General features: G+C 45.2%; 9 protein-coding genes across 9 annotated transcripts; 5 read left to right on the top strand and 4 right to left on the bottom strand.

Annotated features, from left to right (window-relative positions):
• Window positions 1-827: 827 nt before the first annotated feature.
• Window positions 828-1,713, top strand: K450DRAFT_229360 (uncharacterized protein). The gene is made up of 2 exons (XM_051587077.1): window positions 828-1,414; window positions 1,484-1,713. Exon 1 carries the CDS (start codon window positions 941-943, stop codon window positions 1,388-1,390), a length of 450 nt encoding a protein of 149 aa, XP_051447177.1. The 5' UTR covers window positions 828-940; the 3' UTR covers window positions 1,391-1,414; window positions 1,484-1,713.
• On the top strand, window positions 1,482-2,025 carry K450DRAFT_229355 (uncharacterized protein). The gene has a single exon (XM_051587076.1). The coding sequence runs from the start codon at window positions 1,526-1,528 to the stop codon at window positions 1,811-1,813; it is 288 nt and encodes a 95-aa protein (XP_051447176.1). The 5' UTR covers window positions 1,482-1,525; the 3' UTR covers window positions 1,814-2,025.
• On the top strand, window positions 1,852-5,841 carry K450DRAFT_229351 (uncharacterized protein). Its single transcript, XM_051587075.1, has 5 exons — window positions 1,852-1,960; window positions 2,141-2,568; window positions 2,648-2,912; window positions 2,977-3,036; window positions 3,107-5,841. Exons 2-5 carry the CDS (start codon window positions 2,238-2,240, stop codon window positions 5,559-5,561), a joined length of 3,111 nt encoding a protein of 1,036 aa, XP_051447175.1. The 5' UTR covers window positions 1,852-1,960; window positions 2,141-2,237; the 3' UTR covers window positions 5,562-5,841.
• Window positions 5,842-6,682: 841 nt separating this feature from the next.
• On the bottom strand, window positions 6,683-7,777 carry K450DRAFT_229346 (uncharacterized protein). Its single transcript, XM_051587074.1, has 2 exons — window positions 7,703-7,777; window positions 6,683-7,600 (listed from the first exon to the last, which is right to left on the bottom strand). Exons 1-2 carry the CDS (start codon window positions 7,749-7,751, stop codon window positions 6,954-6,956), a joined length of 696 nt encoding a protein of 231 aa, XP_051447174.1. The 5' UTR covers window positions 7,752-7,777; the 3' UTR covers window positions 6,683-6,953.
• A 146-nt stretch (window positions 7,778-7,923) lies between these two features.
• Window positions 7,924-8,858, bottom strand: K450DRAFT_229343 (uncharacterized protein). Its single transcript, XM_051587073.1, has 2 exons — window positions 8,269-8,858; window positions 7,924-8,192 (listed from the first exon to the last, which is right to left on the bottom strand). The coding sequence occupies exons 1-2, from the start codon at window positions 8,517-8,519 to the stop codon at window positions 8,057-8,059; spliced, it is 387 nt and encodes a 128-aa protein (XP_051447173.1). The 5' UTR covers window positions 8,520-8,858; the 3' UTR covers window positions 7,924-8,056.
• Window position 8,859: 1 nt separating this feature from the next.
• On the top strand, window positions 8,860-13,271 carry K450DRAFT_229334 (uncharacterized protein). The gene is made up of 8 exons (XM_051587072.1): window positions 8,860-9,318; window positions 9,394-9,466; window positions 9,548-11,429; window positions 11,508-11,698; window positions 11,767-12,357; window positions 12,423-12,615; window positions 12,706-12,860; window positions 12,933-13,271. Exons 1-8 carry the CDS (start codon window positions 9,178-9,180, stop codon window positions 13,169-13,171), a joined length of 3,465 nt encoding a protein of 1,154 aa, XP_051447172.1. The 5' UTR covers window positions 8,860-9,177; the 3' UTR covers window positions 13,172-13,271.
• K450DRAFT_229330 (uncharacterized protein) lies at window positions 13,075-13,640 on the top strand. The gene has a single exon (XM_051587071.1). It carries the CDS (start codon window positions 13,372-13,374, stop codon window positions 13,549-13,551), a length of 180 nt encoding a protein of 59 aa, XP_051447171.1. The 5' UTR covers window positions 13,075-13,371; the 3' UTR covers window positions 13,552-13,640.
• Window positions 13,641-13,681: 41 nt separating this feature from the next.
• K450DRAFT_229327 (uncharacterized protein) lies at window positions 13,682-14,778 on the bottom strand. The gene is made up of 3 exons (XM_051587070.1): window positions 14,677-14,778; window positions 14,192-14,607; window positions 13,682-14,135 (listed from the first exon to the last, which is right to left on the bottom strand). The coding sequence occupies exons 1-3, from the start codon at window positions 14,706-14,708 to the stop codon at window positions 13,813-13,815; spliced, it is 771 nt and encodes a 256-aa protein (XP_051447170.1). The 5' UTR covers window positions 14,709-14,778; the 3' UTR covers window positions 13,682-13,812.
• A 76-nt stretch (window positions 14,779-14,854) lies between these two features.
• Window positions 14,855-18,136, bottom strand: K450DRAFT_229323 (uncharacterized protein). The gene is made up of 3 exons (XM_051587069.1): window positions 17,801-18,136; window positions 17,112-17,573; window positions 14,855-17,020 (listed from the first exon to the last, which is right to left on the bottom strand). The coding sequence occupies exons 1-3, from the start codon at window positions 17,968-17,970 to the stop codon at window positions 15,109-15,111; spliced, it is 2,544 nt and encodes an 847-aa protein (XP_051447169.1). The 5' UTR covers window positions 17,971-18,136; the 3' UTR covers window positions 14,855-15,108.
• Between the last annotated feature and the right edge of the window lie 89 nt (window positions 18,137-18,225).

Below are 18,225 nucleotides of genomic sequence, written 5' to 3'. Positions count from 1 at the left end.
AGCCTAGAAGCATCCTCAACGGCGGTGCTGCCCCCAAAATAAAAGTCATCGTCATCATTCATTGAAAATGTATGCTATACTTGACACTTCTGAAGCGAGATAGGGGAGTCAAGACTGTATGGCGTCCTACATCAACACTGCCTTTTTCCACTCAAACTGATCCAAAAGCTCAAGGGAAGTGAAAAAGGAATGACCACGTCAACTGGCTCTTCGAAAATCTATAGCAGTCGCCCATCCTCCTCGTTGACGTGCAGGGAGCCCCTCCCTGTTGTCTCGTTCATAGTCCAGCAATAAATTTTGGTGCAGCCCGATTGCGCCTTATAACCAGTTGTCACTCTGGACCTCGCTGTCTTAGCCTTGTCGCCAAATGGCTGTCGAAAGTGTTGCATTGGTTATGCTGGCCACAATGCACGCTTTCAAGGTTGAAGAACCTTGGGGTAATGGGGTAATGCGACGTTAAGCATCAACAAAATCTGATTACCGGTTGCATCGGAAGGCGAGCAGAGAATATAATAAATTACTCTATCATCCAACTGAGAGTAACAAATTACTTTGAAACTTGTCTCTTTATTGTTACTACCAAATGCCAGCCAAACCTATACCATGCACCCCACTCTCGGCACCGTCTTTAATGTCAGCATGGCAGAGCACCAATGATATCTCCATTGGCACAAACAGAAAATGAAATACATGAACACTAGACATCAACAACATACCACCTCCAGTCAATTTTAGTTCTGTTGGGTATATGCCAGTTTATTTCGTATGTTACAGCAACAACGGCATGATGACATTGCTGCTTCAAAAGACAGTAACGCAAGTGCAATAACGAAAAGGTTAACTCATACATAGAATCATTCTCTGATGCACGCACGTCGCCTATCGGATTCAAGTTATAGCCTTAGCATACATTGAGTACCCAGGTTCTGCAGAAAATCCCATGGAGGTTCTGTGGCTAGCCATTCCAATAACCAAAATAACAATTGTCACTACCACACAGCATTTTCTGGCCTTAACATTTCCAAGTACGCTTCAGCTGCTGTTTCATTCATCCATTTTACTCTATCCATACTTCATCTCGTTTACATCTGAATGCTCATCTACATACACCCTTGGTTTGTCACTGCTAGCTAAGCTTTATACAACTTTTTTTGATGTAAACCCCATGATTACTCATGTAAAAACAAAGCCTTACGTCGCCCCTCACACAGCCCTGAAGATCCCCGCCACTTGCCATGAACCTAGACACATTGATAGCTTGCGATCATCTCCTTACTTGACATCCAGCTGCATGGTCTACTCATCACGCTATCGTCCATCGGGTAAACTTTCTTATCTAGTGGACACGAAGATCGATTCATCTACGGATATGCAGGTGTGGGGATACTAAACAAACACACCAATTGGAAGAAAGGTATTGTTAGGTCCCGTATCGCGAGATAGCAAGTCAGGTGTCGCCGTTTAACCTTATCTACACAATTAGACTCACCGTGGCTGAGAGAGAGGTTAAATTTTTACAATCAAAATGATAGCCCTGACTGGAGGCGCTTATGGGGGTAGTACCAGTGTTGTATCTTGTGGAGTGAAAGCACAAGGTCAATTAGCTTTGCACTACGATAGCTTAAAGGATGATCACACACCGCTAAAATTCAGGGGCCGTTCTAGGGATGTGGGTAGGTTCTACTCACCAACTACGGCTTTGATTGCCCTGGGTACCTTCGTCGGCCAGATTTTCCATTTTTGTAATAAGCAAAATCGATTGGTGCTTCGCCGATTAGTGCAATTGATGTGTTGCCGATACGAGACATATTGACTAATATTTTGTTATCTCTTCTGGCTTTCTCTTTGACAGCAATGCTTCTAGTCGTATCACGCCATGAGCGGATGGCGCCATTCAATGTAACAGAAGGGGTTTCAAAGAAGTATGCAAAAGTCGAGACTTTGAAACCAATCGCTCAAGGTAAGCGGGTCTACTTCCAATTAATTGACTTTCACCAATGAGATGGCTTGAAATTTTAAATGCAGTGTGACGGTCACAGTTTTGGGAGGTGCCTTCCAGGTGGCCGGGCAAGCCATTTCGTGCTGACCTTATTTTTTTTACAAGCGCTTATTCTAAAAAAAAAAAAAAAATATTGGACAGGGCGGGCCAAATATAAAAAGCCATCCTTCATTGACAAACATTGGTTCTCTTGTTGAAAGGTTCTATCTCCCATTCTCTTATTCCTTCCAACTTGGTCATGATGTCGCCCTCGCTATTGACATACATCACCAAACCTCATTTTGAGCGACAGTCGAGAGACGCACGGCCCCCTCTTGTTCGACAACGTTCAAAATCCATTCCATTTGATACACCTCGACCTTTTGAAAAATCCGCAGACGATTTATTCCCTGACCATGTTCTGCTACGTCAACCTGCTGGCCAAGCTCAACCTCAAGTGGACCCATTGACTACTCCACCTCAACCCGTTTTGGACACACAATCATGGGAACGTACTTTGGAAAAGAGCATTCAGAGCATCGTGTCCATCAAGGCTAGTCATGTGCGCAGCTTTGATACGGAGACAGCAGGTAATTTGACTCTTGTCAGGAGATAACGTTTTCTAATATCCAGGGTTACTAAATTAAGCTATTTCACTCATATTATTAGGTTCATACACCGCCACGGGCTTTGTGGTCGATGCCAAACGAGGTCTGGTGTTATCAAACAGACACGTTGTCTCACCTGCTCCCATTGTGGCTCAGGCGGTTCTAGTCAATTATGAAGAAGTTGACTTGAAGCCTATCTACCGTGACCCTGTTCACGACTTTGGTTTTCTTCAATTCGACCCTACCAAGGTCAAGTTTATGGACTTGGAGGAGATTCCCTTAAGTCCTGAGCGGGCAAAGGTGGGCTTGGATATCAGGGTGGTAGGGTAAGTGCATGGAACATAATGTGGTGTATATCATGCGGTCAGCGGCTAACACTTCTTTCTACAGAAACGATGCTGGTGAAAAACTTAGTATTTTGGCCGGCACATTGGCCCGTCTGGACAGAAGGTAAGAGGCATTGACTTTCCACTTTTCTCGATACATGCTAGCTGCTAATCTGATTATCTTTTTTTTTTAGAGCTCCCTTTTATGGTACGGGTGAATACAACGATTGGAATACCTTCTACATACAGGCGGCTTCGGGAACCAGTGGTGGCTCTAGCGGTAGTCCTGTGCTAGACATTCATGGACATGCTGTTGCTTTGAATGCAGGCGGTGCAAGCAAGGCTTCCTCGAGTTTCTACCTACCTTTGGATCGCATCAAACGTGCTCTCCTCTACATTCAACAAGGATTAACCGTACCCCGTGGTACTCTGCAAACAGAGTTTGAGCATATCCCTTATGACGAAGCTCACAGACTTGGCTTGCGAAGCAATGTTGAACAAAAAATCCGAAAGAAGTTCCCTCAAGAAACCGGACTTTTGGTTGTTCGTCAATTGTTGAGAAATGGTCCTGCTGATGGCATCTTGATGTCTGGCGATATTCTCCTCTCCTGCAACGGCAAGATCACAAGCAACTTCATTGATCTATTTGCAGTCATTGACGATAACGTGAACGACACTATCACCTTGACGATCTCGAGAGCTAGTCAGTTGATGCAGGTGACCATCAAAGTTCAAGACCTTCACTCAATTACCCCAGATCGTTTCGTTGAAGTCGGTGGTGGTATTGTCAATGAGTTATCCTATCAACTTGCCAAATCCTATGGTATCCCTGTTGGCGGAGTCTATGTCGCCTCAGCTGGTCACATGCTTGCCACAGCGTCTGCTTGGAGAAAAAGTGTGATCGTGTCAGTCAACAATGTCCCTACCCCACATTTGGATGACTTTATTAATGTCATGAAAACACTACCTGATGGTTCTCGTGTGCCCATCAAGTATTGGACTCTCTCCAAGGCATACAAGCACAAGATCATGTTGATGCATGTCGACAAGCACTGGTCTACGTTCAAAATCGCAAAGAGAAACGATGTCACTGGATTATGGGACTATCAGGATATGCCTAATACCACTGCCAAATTTTATCAGCAGCCTGCCACTGCTAGTTTCCCCGCATTGGACTCGTCCTTGAGCTTGGCCGAGATTCTACAGCCATCCATTGTTCACATTGACTTCAATTTGCCTTTCTTGATCGATGGTATTAGCAACACCCACTACTATGGCACTGGCATCATTCTTTCCACCAATCCTCCTTTGATCATTTGTGACAGAGATACCGTTCCAATGGCTGTGGGCGACATCCACATCAACTTTGCCAACAGTATCAGTCTCAACGGAACACTGGAGTTCCTTCATCCATTTTACAATTTCGCCTTGCTCTCCTATGATGCTTCTCTGCTTGGCAAAACACCTATTCGAGCCATCAAAATGTCAAAGAAGCAATTGCGCCAAGGTGACAATACTACCTTTGTGGGTCTTTCGGGGGATCAGACTTTGCTGATGAAGCATACCGTGGTCTCATCCACTGGCAGTGTGGGTACTCGAGAATGCTCACCACCTCGCTGGCGCGCCATGAATGTTGAGTCCATCAAAGTGGACGATACTATTTCTAGTCAAGGAGGCGTTTTGGCAGATGAGACGGATGGTTCCGTCCAAGCACTTTGGCTCAGCTTCTCCTCGCAAAACGATAGTGGCAAGGATGTGCAATTCATGTCTGGTCTATCTGTCGACTTGATCGAGCCCATGATCGAAAAGTACATGAATGGTCATCCTTGTGTTCGTGCATTGGATGTAGAGTTCTGGACCATGGGTGTCTCCAGTGCCCGAGACCTTGGCGTCCCTGCTAAATGGATCAAGAAGATCGAATCTACAAGCGGGTCCAAGCACCGTTTCTATTACATCTTGAACTTGACCGATGTCCTTAGCCCATGCGCATCCATCCTCAAGGTGGGCGATGTTATCCTGCAAATGAATGGCGAAGTAGTGACCAACATGGCCGACATCAACCGACTTATGGATGTCGAAATGGTGGAATTGATTGTCTTCCGTGACACTCAAGAATTGAAGTTGAAGGTGCCTACCACTCGATTCGATGGCAAGGAAACAGACCGTATCATTGGCTGGCAAGGTGCATTGATCCAAGAGCCTTATCGTGCTGTGCGTGAACAAGTGTCGAAAGTACCCGGTGGTATCTACGTGTCATGCACACTCTATGGTTCTCCTGCTTCAAGCTCTCTTCGACCCGGTGTTTGGATCACGGAAGTTCAGGGAAAGCCCGTCACAGACATTGATTCCTTCATCGAAGCCGTCAAAACAATGCCCACCACTACGTCTTATACCCCGGTTTCGGAAAGAAGCTCCACTTCCCTTCTTGAACCATCGACGCCTGGCCTTGGCAACGACGATGATGACCTCTTCCGTTCCGTGGAGTCTGACCATGACGTGGTGGCGGAAGGCTATGTTAGACTAAAGACAGTGACCCGACAAGAAGTGACTTCCATTGGGGTCATGAAGCTTGACAGTCATTACTGGGGTTTGTGGCAAATCAACCCTGACCGCTCTTCACCAAGTGGATGGGTGTGTCATAACATATAGATGCTGCGTTTCTTTATTTTCTTTTACTATTCTGGTTTTTCAAGTTGGTTATAGAATTAATCACTGTATCATATCTTACAGCCCTCATCCATGTTTGTCATTTGTTACTCTAGCATCCAACGCGATAATGTATGCACATATACCACTTTTGTTGTTTAGCTTCTTTCGTATTTACTTCTTCTACCTTGTCACCAAGCATGTCTTTTTCTTCCTGTTATCCATTTAATATCGAGCTTTTTTACTATGATTCAACTAAATTTACGTATTTTTCACCCATCCATTGACCGGTGCTGTTTTCGCTATGACGGCGGAGTATGGCCTAGCTTATGCTGTGCCCTGTACAATGCCATACAATGTTGGGAATTACACAGAGATTCAGCAGCAGGCTGTGATTGTTCAACAAAACATCGTATGTGTGTGTGAGTGGCATCAATTTGAGAGTATGAAATGAGAGTCCATCAACGTTAAGAAGTTTCAAATCTGCCTGTATATTGAATCGATAGATGAGAGCCACAAGTTTTTACCGCTTTGCTCATTTCAACGTTTATAGTCAGTTGATGGATAAAGTATAGCTTCTCATTTCAAATTTCTATTGCAGTGTTGCCGCTCTGACCTTCCTAACCAGCCATAATCTTCATTTGGACCGCTTGTCAAACACAAGCAGACGCAGCATGGGCAACCATCTCAAGCAGGTAAAATAAATATGTAGTTTTAGAGTATCTTTATCTGCACTCCAGACCATTCAACTACAAATAGAAGCGTCTGATCGATTTACTTTCAAGTTCGACTGTTCAGCCCTCCAAATTTTTAAAACAATGAATTTGGATCTTAGTCTTATAAAGTCTTACAAGCAGGTGGCATGAGGGCCCGTCCACCCATGATAACACAATGTTAAGGAGTATAACTTAGCGCTAGGCAACAGCATGGGTTTGATGTAAGTAGTATACTATCAATTGAAACAAGGGTTATAATGGCTAGCAAAGTTAAGTAGCCGCAAGCTTGGAATGTTTCAAGACTTTACTCCCATTTTATTTTGAGAAACCGGATTAATGAAGCAACAGAGGCTAACAATGTGAAAATTCCGGTTACAGATGGATACCGATATGGTAATGTTGAGTGGTCTGGAGAATTGTGGGTAGCAGCAGTTATATTGGATACAATCCTTCTCCAACATGAGATGAAAAGAGTTGCCATGGGTATGTCACTACAAATTCACAATTTCATGTAAAAGTCCCGGAGAGCTCGTTGATCCACAGACCTACACTGGCCACGAATTCTTTTTTTTTTTTTTTTGGGGCATTACTTTATTAGCATATTATTATTCAATGGATGCGTAAAAATTTTATAAACGTATTATATGTTTCATCATCAATGCATTCCATGATGTCTCTATCAGCGATAACATCTGCAGTCGGAGTAGCAGTAAACACCTGGTCCGTAGTAACTGTAGCAGTCATTGTTGGTCCAGCATTCGCATCCGGCGTTGCTATGACCACTGGTGAAACCAGCGGGAATACCAATGATAAGACCTAGGCAAATACAACAGCAAAGCGCAGTGCAAAGTCTTCTCTTCCACATGAGCGATGAATCTTCAGGCGTGTAGTATGCAGTGAATTGTTGAGTCTTGGCCGCCATGAAGTTATTTGGAGGCTGAGTGTTGGGATCGCTGTATTGACCGTATCCGGCGTCTTGAGCATAAGCACCCTCGGGTGCTGTGGCATTAAAATTAGTGCCGGGGTAGCCAGTACTTTCCTTGTTGGCGCCGGGGGTCGTATAAGCGGTTTCAGGATAAGCTCCAGTGGTGGATTGGCCGTAAGTGTCGGTACCGGTGGTAGAAGTACCATAAGCACCAGTGCCAGTACCAGATGTACCATAAGCTCCAGTTCCAGTTCCAGATGTACCATAAGCTCCAGTTCCAGTACCAGCGGTAGACCCACCATAAGCTCCAGTACCAGACCCACCGAAAGCACCATTGTCAGCAGTAGATGCACCATAAGCTCCAGTACCCGTGTTTACATTAGTTTGGCCGTATGATGCGGCTGAGGTTTTTTTTTTTTGGGTGGCCAAGGAAAATGGGAATGGGCAAAAATTCACGTCAGTACTTCGTGATCAAAGAGGTAAGTCTGGATTATAAAACACACTACCTTGACCAGCATTTTTTTCGTAGTTGGTGTTATCAAACGTCGACATGACAATAGGAAGTAGGAAAGGGAAATACGCTTCACGATGCGTAGCCTTTCAACACATTTATTGAGAATACTCAAACGTCAGTGTTTCAGCGACAGATTGAAAAACGCCGAGACAAACAGGTTAATGCAACGGGCAAAGACTCTTTCTTTTTCTTCTGTTAAACATGGGTAATGTTCTCTCCGAGGAAACTTTTATTCTTAAATAATAGATAGTACTAACAAATGTTCTTTAAGGTAGGTGTGGGGTAAAGCGTTTATGAAGCCTCAAAGGGGGCGACATTTTAAATAGGGTACTATGTAAGGAATTTACAAGAGTTGAGCACCAGCAGCGACGGCAATGAGAAGAGCGGAGGCTCCCATGATGACGTTCTTGTTGGCAGCAGAGCTGCTGGAGGTAGCAGCAGCAGAGGAGTTTGCGGTGGCCGAAGCAGGCATACCGGTACTACACAAAGTTATACAATGATGTAAGTGCCTTGGGCATTTCCCCAGAAAAGAAAAAAAAATAGAATTCAACTTACGTTCCAGAGGCGCTGACGTTCAAAGTTAAGGAGGCGCTGGGGTAGTTGGTGAAAACACTGGCAGCATTGGAGGAGACAGAGGAGAGGATGGAAGCCAAGGAAGAGGCAGCGGCGGTGTTCATGGACATGGATGCGGAATCGGTTCCAGAAGCAGTGGCAGTAGCCATGTCCGAGGAGTCCATTGAGCTGTCGGTGGGCTTAGCCATGGCAGCAGCAGCCATCAAGGTAACGAGAGCGAGAGAGAATTTCATGTTTGAAGAGAGTATGATAATATTCAAAATGTAACAGGGCGTTGCGTCCTTTTTATACGTGTTTGTGATTGTTAGGCAAGCAATTGAATATCACCTTTCCATTTTGGACAATCTTTTCCTTGTTGTACATGCTATGAAGTTATGACGGCATGGTTGAGTCCATGGGAAGACTAGGCTTTGGAGGCCAATAGGGCTGTAACTTCTTTAAATTTGACTGGCCGCTTTAGCTATCCACTGTAACTACCGAGATTTGCTTGATTTGATGGCTATTTTTCATAAAAGCACGCCTGTTTTCATCACCTACATCTGAGCCGAAGTAGACATTTGAAAAGCAGGACAAGATCTACGGTACGTGGGTTGTCATGTGGTCAAGTGGGTGTGTATTAGGCCACAAACCATAACAGCTCCGTTTGTTCACGTAATTGACTGTTTGCGGTAATTGATCGATGGGTGATAAAAAGGAGAGCGGCGTGGTGTGGTGTGTTGCAGTCGTGTACCACCAAGCTCATAGCAGGGGAGCCAAAGCAGCTCAGCTCAGGCCTGCTTGCTTACAAGCCAGGGCCAAAACCACGAATTGCTTAGCGGTGTCTCAAAAAAGAATGCACTGATTATATGAGCCTGGGTCCACTTTCCGCCTTTGTCCTACCCGCAATACCTCATGGCTTTATTCGAAAGACTAGGTGCTTTTAAGTCCTGGGCAAAAGAGACAGGTACAGCAAGAGCTGCCCTGGCCAGAGACAAGAGACTGGAAGACCCTCTTTCCACAGCTATCACCGCAAATCACTTCGCTCTGGAAAATGTAAGTTTGAAGCCCACTGATAACGTTCCTCTTTGCTAGGTAGTGCCACGTAAAATAACTTTCAAAATATGGAAGGTCGCAACCTACGGTACTCCCGGCCCTGCTACCTCTATTGGGTTTGATCCGGTACAAAGTATTTTGGCTATTGGTAAGTAGCATTTCATGAATGGAGAGAAACACATATGCATGCTCATCATGGTTCATCGCGTCGGAAATGCTCTTCGGCTAGGTACGAAGAAAGGCTGTGTAAAGATTTTCGGGAAAGGCATATCATGCACTTTACAAATTGAAAAGCCTGCTCCTATCAAGTATTTGACATTCCAATGTGGTCAACCTAAACTTGCCGTCGTCGACAGTCGCAACATATTGACGGTCTTTGATCTCAACACTCAACGTATTTACTCGACTCTAGCTGTTCGTGGATATGTGACTAGTATAGAAATAGTGCCTGGTGCGGACTGGCTCTTCTTAGGACTGGCAGATGGGACCATTGACGTCTTCGACTTGCGTGTTGGAAAAATGTCACCGTATCGAATTCCTGATCTGATGACAGAGTGGCAGAAATTCCAAGCCGAAGAGCAAATGAAACGAGGACTGGAAGGCTCACCAAAGCTGCGCCATCCAAAGGTCGAGCTAGTGTCAGACATTCAATTTCACTCCACCGACCTCAACCAACTGCTTATTGCCTACGAAACGGCCGTCATTCTCTGGAACCTTCGAGACAACGTTGCTGTTCGTGTGTTCGAGTTTGGCACATCGGCGGCTCACAGGTCGAGAGTTACGGCCATGAGCTGGAAACCTAACGGCGAGTCCCAATTTGTAGTCGGATACGACGATGGACTGTTGTGTTTGTGGGATATTCAACATGAAGATCAGCCTATCGCCTACCGCTATGTCTTTCAAGAACACCATAAAAATCAAGACAGAACCGTTTTGAACGAACCCATTTATCGTCTGGCATGGTGCTCAAATGCTGACTTTTCAGAAACCTATCTTGTCGTAGCCGGAGGTACACATCCTTCGGACAATCATGGAATTAATGTGCTGATGTTCAACAAGGATTCGACTTTCCGAGATCCAGCACGACAATCCATCCTTCCAGTACAAGCTGAAGTGGGTGATTTTACCATCATGCCTTGGACGTCTCCATATTTTCTGGGCACACATGATCCTTTAGGTCTTGCTGTATTGACGACAAAAGGAGAAATCTTAGCTTTCAGCCTTCAACAAGGTTATGCTGAATTCTTGTTGCCATCCGCCTTCTCATTTTCTTCACCATGGCTCCGACAATTTCGTCAATATACTAATGTTGACGGTCAGCTGTATGAGGCACTGATGGCTCCACCGCCCACTTCTGCCCGCCAACCTTATTTGCCACTGACTGGTGGCATTGCCGGACCAAGGCATGTGTATCGATTAGAGACCGCCGATTTGATGATTACAGCGCATGAGAGTGGTATCATACGGATGTGGGATTCTTCCTTTGTTTCATTGCGACCACTACCTCAGCATACACTACGTACGCAACAATTCCTCGCACAACCATCTGAAATAACCCTGTTCGACTTTTCGGAAAACACAGGATTGTTGACAGTCGCTTATGCATCTGGTGCTGTGATTTGCTTTGTGCTGAATCGACCTGAGGAGAAGGAACCTGTGACAGAAAGCGAAAATAACAGCCATGTAGTTCATGATTTGCGGATGACGCAGAAGAACCTGGAAACACTTGACAGTTATGTAGAGTCTATGACCACGGAAGATACAGATCTTCCCATGGCATCCGATGAACATGCTTCACCAACTTCAGGATCTGGCGCCGATTCCACAAATCCATTTGTTAGCGATCCACCATCACATGAGCCTGTGGCAGAAACATCTGGTTCACCGCAAGCACCGACAGCCGTACCGGTAACGGAAAGTCCAAAGTCAACTTCAATCGGCAACATAGAACAACATCTTGTCGAACAACTTGAACATTTTTGTTTACAAAACGCACCTCGCATTGAGATTCACCCACAGAAACAATACCAACCCGGAATGTATGTGCCAGACTTCACTCTTCATACCTCATTGTATGATATTGTTGCATTAGCTCAGTCAAGCACAGGATTGTAAGTACACGTTTGTTTCATTGCCTTACGTACGTGATGCACTGACGATAAAAAAAATGTCTGAACTTGGTAAACCAGATTGGCGGTTGCAGCAAAGAGCGGGCATATCTACATTGTGGATACTCATGCACGCAGGATTGTATTCGACTCGGCTATCGGATCTGGACCAGTAGATGATGGAAATGTCGAAGACACTCAAACTGATGAAGCAGCCGCTGACATAGCCATCACGATGGTCAAGTTTGTTCATTCTTATCCTCCCAATTCAGGTACGTAAATATAGCCATTACAGATGTAATTTCTCTATTTGGAATGTTATCTGACCATTGTCATACAGACAAGATAAGCGTTTTGCAGTTACTGGTTGGCAAGTCGGATGGCAGCCTGTGGCAAATCAGCTTGGGCGACGATAATTCTTCATGGACGGTGTTGGGATCAGATCAAGTTTTCGGCCCTCTTGGGTCCCGAATTCAGGATGTCTATGTCATCGATCTTCAAGGACAGGAGCACACATCAGATGTCAATGTTGACACTCAAGCAGATAAAGAAACTATTCTTAGCGCAGAGCCCGTGCCTAGTCTGCCTGCACAACCTCTGGAACAGCCTGTCGCTGAGCAAGAGGAGGAGGCGACAGCGGATGGTGCATCTGGATTTTTGAAACGTTCTTTGACCAGAAAGCAAAGCAAATCCAGTAAAGCTTCTCCTTCACCTCGCCGCAGTAAGACGACTCGCGATACTTCCGACAGTCCCAAAGCATCACGAATGAGGGTACAAAAGAATCCGCACTTTTGCATCATTGTTACCGAAATGGGTATACGGGTTCACCTGAACGTATCCCCACTTAAATTGTTCAGCTTCAGTACTGCCGAGGTCACTGAAGAAGACACCAATACCAGTATTCGCAGTTCAAATCTTGTTCGTTGTGACGGTAAGTTATCATATAACCAAAGTATATATTACTTTTGCACTATCTGATGTGAAAAAAAATGGTAGGTGGCATTGCACTGGCGTGTCTCCTTTCGAATGGAAACTTGGACGTATTTTCATTACCTCAATTGGAACTTATTGGGACAGTAGAGACACGATATGAAAAGGTGCGATCACAGATTCTTCAAGATGGTCGGCTCATGGTATCAAGTGATCCCATGGAGGTAGCGCAAATTGCCTTCCTAGTTCAGCCAAACATGTGAGTTAGTTATTCTATAAATACAACATGTTGTGTGGAAGGAGTAGTTGTGACACTTGGACCGTATAATGACCGAATTTTTTTCCACAGGCGATACGAAGAATCCATTAAGTTGCATGACCCAAGTCGCAATTTACCAGTGCGACCAAGCTCTCACACGGCCACCGGTAACAAATCATGGTTTGCGAGTGTTACGGCTGGTCTTCAGAGAGAAAGCTTGAGCTTGCAAGAATTAGACTTACTGGGTAAATTATGCTGTTCAATGATTCGCTGATCCACATAAATTGCCCTGGTTACTAACACAAAATTTTTTTTAGTTGGTGGAAAAGATCGGCCCCTGCCCAAGGCGCCAAGCACCCAAAAACGACAGCAGACACCAGGGCAAGGGCAAGGAAACGTTTTCCAGGAACTTAACAACAAGGTCAATGAGAGAGGAGAACGCTTGAATGAGCTGGATCAAAAGTTTAAAGAAGTCAACCAAGCTTCTGGAGACTTTTTAAAGGCCATTAAGGATTACAATGAACGACAGGCTCAGAAGAAGTGGTGGGAGTTCTAATATGGAGTCTAACGCCTTGTAAGCTAGTGGGGAGAGCCAACCAATTTTCCGTTGCGGCATCTCGAGATTCCATTCATCTTTTTCTTGTTCTCTCATCTTGCGCACCATCTCGATTTTGTTCGAGTCTATTCCCTTCCTTTCCGCATACCCCTCACAACACCATCATATCCTAAACTACACACATTTCATTCCTACCCATCATGGATACCTATACCAATGCATATGAAAGTCAAATATCCCATCTAATCGTGAAGCGTGGCCTCACTACTTCTACCACTGGAGCAGTGGCTGCTGTCATCGTCGTTGTCGCCATCTTCATAGCCGCTGTGTGTCTTTGCATCAAGCGACCACGTAGCATGTCTTGCGCTCAAATGTGCTAAAGGAGCTTTGTCGTGTTTGTACATTATACCGTAATCAGTGTCATATTTTTCAAGACGTTTCTATTGAATTATTCTTTTTTAAAAGCCTTGATGGCTACACTCAATAAATTGGGCTGTCGATCCCTAATTTTCTGCTCAATTTATAATTTCAAACTCCATTGTTCTTTTCACCAGGTCAATGGGGATTTTTTGCCTTTATATTTTTATTTCGAAATCGTTATGTCCTGTGCAGAAAGATGGCCAGCATGACGGTATTCGACATTACATAACAGTGGTTCCGACGCTCAGACCAGCATCAACGGTAATGATCTCGCCGGTAATGCTTGCGTTCTTAGCAAGCATGACATAGGGTTCAGCGCATTCTTCAATGGAGGTGGTTCTTTGCAGAGCGGAAACGGCAGCAGCAGCGCGTGCGTCCTTCTCTCTACCCTGTTGCCAGCGGGTTTCCAAAAATCCGGGAGCAATACCGTTGACACGGACATTGTCCTTACCCATGGCTCGGGCCAAGCACCTGGTGACATGGGACATGCCGGCTTTGCTTGTGCAATATGCGATGGAGGAACCGACGACCCTGGAGGCAGCCACTACAATAAAGTCAGTCAACTATTTGGCAACGTCGTGGTCAATTTCGGCAACTTACCGGAAGTGGTATTGATGATGCAGCCACCATCCTTGTTCTTGACAAAGTACTTGAGTGCAGAACGGGAGGTGAAGAACACAGAACGAGTATTGACAGTGAGGATATTATCCCAGTCTTCTTCTTGGAGACCATCAAGGTCGTCAAAGGCGCAGAACTTGGTCATGCCTGCATTGTTGACCAAGACGTCCAATCCACCAAGAAGCTCGTAGGCTTCATCCACGGACTTCTCGGCCACGCCAGTCTTGGAGAGGTCGGCCTGGACAGTGTAAGCCTTGATGCCGTAGGTCTCAGAGAGTCTCTTGGCAAGAGCCTCTGCGTCAGTGGAAGAGCGGCTGTAGCCAATAGCGAGGTTCATGCCTTCTTGGGCATAAAGTTCGCATACAGCAGCACCAAGACCAGTACCGCCACCAGTGACGCTGGAAATAACCGAGAATGAGTAAGAGGCATGTCCTCTGCCCGCGTGCGTGTGAATGGAACCAACTTACAATGCAGCTTTTCCTTTGAGTTGAATGGACATGTCTAAATGGCAGAGATGTGGGGTAAGTGTAGAGTAAGTTACGTGGGGGTGGGTCCTTCTTTTATTCGGCACGTAAAATAGGCTGTGTGCTTCCCGGTTATTCTTTTAGAGCGGGTAGATTAGAAACTCATTTGGGGAAAAACGGAGCTGACATAAACCTTCTTCGATGAATAGGATCTGTTTTATTATCGAGCAGAACAAAACGTATGGGGCACGGAAGAAGAGACAGAAAGAGAGAGAGAAGAGAGGAAACATGGGTCGTGAGGAGGGAAAAAGAGGTTGCAATTATGTACAGACCATCGATATCAAGGGCGAAGCATCTGAGGACTACATTTACAGGCTAAAGTAAAGAAATGACAGAAGAGTTTTGTTTTGAGCGGAGGTGGTTCTTTTTGTTGTTTTATATCTCCACAAGGACAATAGTGCAATCATCATAATCCTGAAGTGTGGATGAAAAAACAGCGAGATCTCCTTCACGGTTGGTGAAATATCGCACGGTATTCGCTAAGATGCGCTCCTTAATACGACGTCGTTTGATTTCTTCTCTAGGCAACTCAGGCACCACCAGCAAGGGTCGAGGTGCAGCCCTTGGTGGGTCTACTCCATCCATAACAGGCGGTGTATCGGTTTGCATGGGTGTACCTGCAGTATGATCAATAGTCGCTGACACATCTGCAGTAGCTCCGTCCTCTGTGGCGGTGGTTTCCATGGCTGTTGTCGTATTGTCAATGGTGTTTTCGTGGGAATTGGTGGTGTCTGCAGCGGGTTTCACCGTAGAAATGTCGGTAGCACTACTAGGCGGTTGAGTGGCTGTCGCGGCGGCGTCACTTGCTTGCTTTTCCAAAGCATCCAGTATCTCATCTTCTTCTCGACTCCAGTAAGCTTCTCCAAACTTTTCTCCTTCTTCAATGAAATGTCCGAGTCCTTTGGCAACGATTCGGTTCTGTTTCTCTGGAATTTCTTCATGCATATGATCGAAACATCCATCACTGCTCATGAATAAGAAATAGCGTCTTGGTTTAGTTTTGCTGTCGACGATGGCATTTCCTTCATGAGCTACTTGTTGTCGATGACTGTGGTCCAGAACCCGAACAAAAGTGATATCAGGTTCGCATGAGATGATCTTGCGTTTGGGGTCCATTTTGAAGTCCAAGTCACCGCACGACCGGGCTACATTGAGAGATGGGATTTTATCGTCACGTATACGAACTTTGACTTGTTGCCCATTGCCATTAATGGTGAATGGGGAATTAGGAGAAGAAGAGTTGGCTTTCCAGTACTCGTGGCCGGCAGGAGGTTGGTAATCGCGAGGTCGAATACGAGCATGTTTTAAGGCCAGTCGCTTTGCATGTCGATTTCCATCATCCTTGGTCTTATCAAGATCTACTCGAATTACCCGATTTTGAACCGAATCAACAAATTCACCGCCCTTGTCCATGATTTCGCGCGCCAAATGCTCTAAATAGGGTTTATGGTCTTGCGATGCGAACACGACATCCATCTTGTAGTTTTGATCAATCACTGGTGAATTGCTATAATCATAGCCGTTCACGTTGGTTTTCGTATACTCTGGAGCTGACATCAGAATGGTTCTCGAGTCGCCAACGTTGATATTAACAAGCCATTCGCCCACCAGCAAGTTAATGATGAGTGTACATCCGTCATTATTCACTTTTGTGCCGGGGTTGTCGGATGCCTCGTCTGTCTCCATGGCATCAGAGTCACCAGCCGTCGCTGGTTCCAATTTCTTTGCCTTATCTACTTCCATTAATTCTGCTTGTTTTTGAAATTCCTCGCGCTTGATGGAAAGATACTCTTCATCCAATTCAGCAACCATATCTTTGAACTCGACTTCCAGTTTAGTTTGGATTTCGAGCTCGCTCACTTGTTCCGCTGTATATTTTGCGCATATGGTTTGAACGGCAACTGGGACGTGTCGGATAAAGTATTCTGAGCAACCTGGACCACCATGACCATCTGCAAGAACGAAGACTCTACCAGCTATCGAGAGCTCTTGTGTCTTTTCGTCTAGCAATTTGATGTCGCGAACAGCAAACCTATCTTCGCAGCAGTCTTTTGGTATCTTGATTTTGTCGTGTGATCGGAATCGCGGGTATGAATAGCCAGTCTGTTGTGACACAGCAAAATGAGAAGCTGCTGGATATCGTTCAACATTGGCTGTTTGTATATAGTTGAGGTCATCTGTCGGCGGTGCATACAGCAATGAATATATTTTGATTGTGTCATCATCTATAGGTAGGCGGTCACGCGAATTGGATCGAGAGCCATTAGGTGAACCTGTACCCGAAGCGCTAGATAGATGCTGGCTGTTAATGTCTTCCTTTCTTTTTTTTTTTTTTAAAAAGAGAAAAAAGAATCAAAAGAAAGGTAAGTCAGACGTACCTATCATCAGTATCTACATCGTCGTCATCCGAAAACAGATCAGAATCTGAATCATCCCGATATTGGACCTTGCGTGTACGTGATTTAGATGAGCCATTGCTCGATTTTGATCCAGGGCGCCGCAGCTTACTGGACTTTGAACTTGGGCGGAAGGATGAAGGTTCATATGGTTTTGGAGCCTTCCTTGCTCGCTTATTAATCATGGAGCTTCCACTACCACCACCACCTCCAGAAGAGCCAGTAGTTTCGCGACGTACAGGTTTGAGGACGATAGGCTCGTCAGGAACATCATGTCCTTGTAGAGGTTCAGCACCATTCAAGACTTCTGGTGCTATGGAGTATACAGCCCCTCGCGCACTGTTATCTCTATCAATTTGAAATGGGTCGGGCTGATGCAGGTCTCTTGCTGTCTTTCTGGACGTAGAGATAATTCCTTGAATTGTACTTCTCGGTGTTTCGCCTCTGTTAATGGTACAAAAAAAGGTCAGTTAATTTGATGGTAAAATGACGCATGCAGGGAGAATCGCGTGAGAAAATAGCCGCATGGCAAAACTATTGATCTAGGCCCTGGGATGCTTGACCGCTCGTGATGAAACAAAGACTGAGAAAAGCATGGGCACTGGTAGGGCTCAATGGCCTAGCCCTGCACATGGGCTATACCTTGGATTCAAAATTGAAACAAGTCTTACCTAAGTGGCAAAAGATTCAGGGCACGTACTGCAACAACAAGTTGAGCAGCATTCATTGCAGAGTTTCCATAGTAAAACAAAGTTGCCATGATCTTCATGAACGATGAGTTTGCTCTTAATTGAGGCGATAATTCGAGCTGCACGAGCTCAGTGTCGACTTCAGACGACATTTTTTACGGATCTGAGCTTAATGCAAGTTAAGTTTTTTAAAAGCAAGTGGTAGGAACGTCTAAGAGATGTAATGGCTATCAACCGATTAGATGTAATTGGGAGTTGGAAAGGGTTTCTGGGAACGGCTTCGTGCGTTGGGTGCCAGTTTTTTGAGCCTTGTTTGGCTTCCCGTTTGAGCCTGAGCTGAAAATGCCTATGTGACGTCGATTGGATTTTATGAGTCTTTTCAATTTTGGATTTGGACTTCACATGAC

This window comes from Umbelopsis ramanniana (assembly GCF_025399195.1).
Source record: "Umbelopsis ramanniana AG unplaced genomic scaffold K450scaffold_11, whole genome shotgun sequence".
In the NCBI taxonomy this organism is placed as follows: domain Eukaryota; kingdom Fungi; phylum Mucoromycota; class Umbelopsidomycetes; order Umbelopsidales; family Umbelopsidaceae; genus Umbelopsis; species Umbelopsis ramanniana.
The sequence above is the reverse complement of the archived record's forward strand: the minus strand, read 5'-3'. Positions and strand labels throughout refer to the sequence as shown.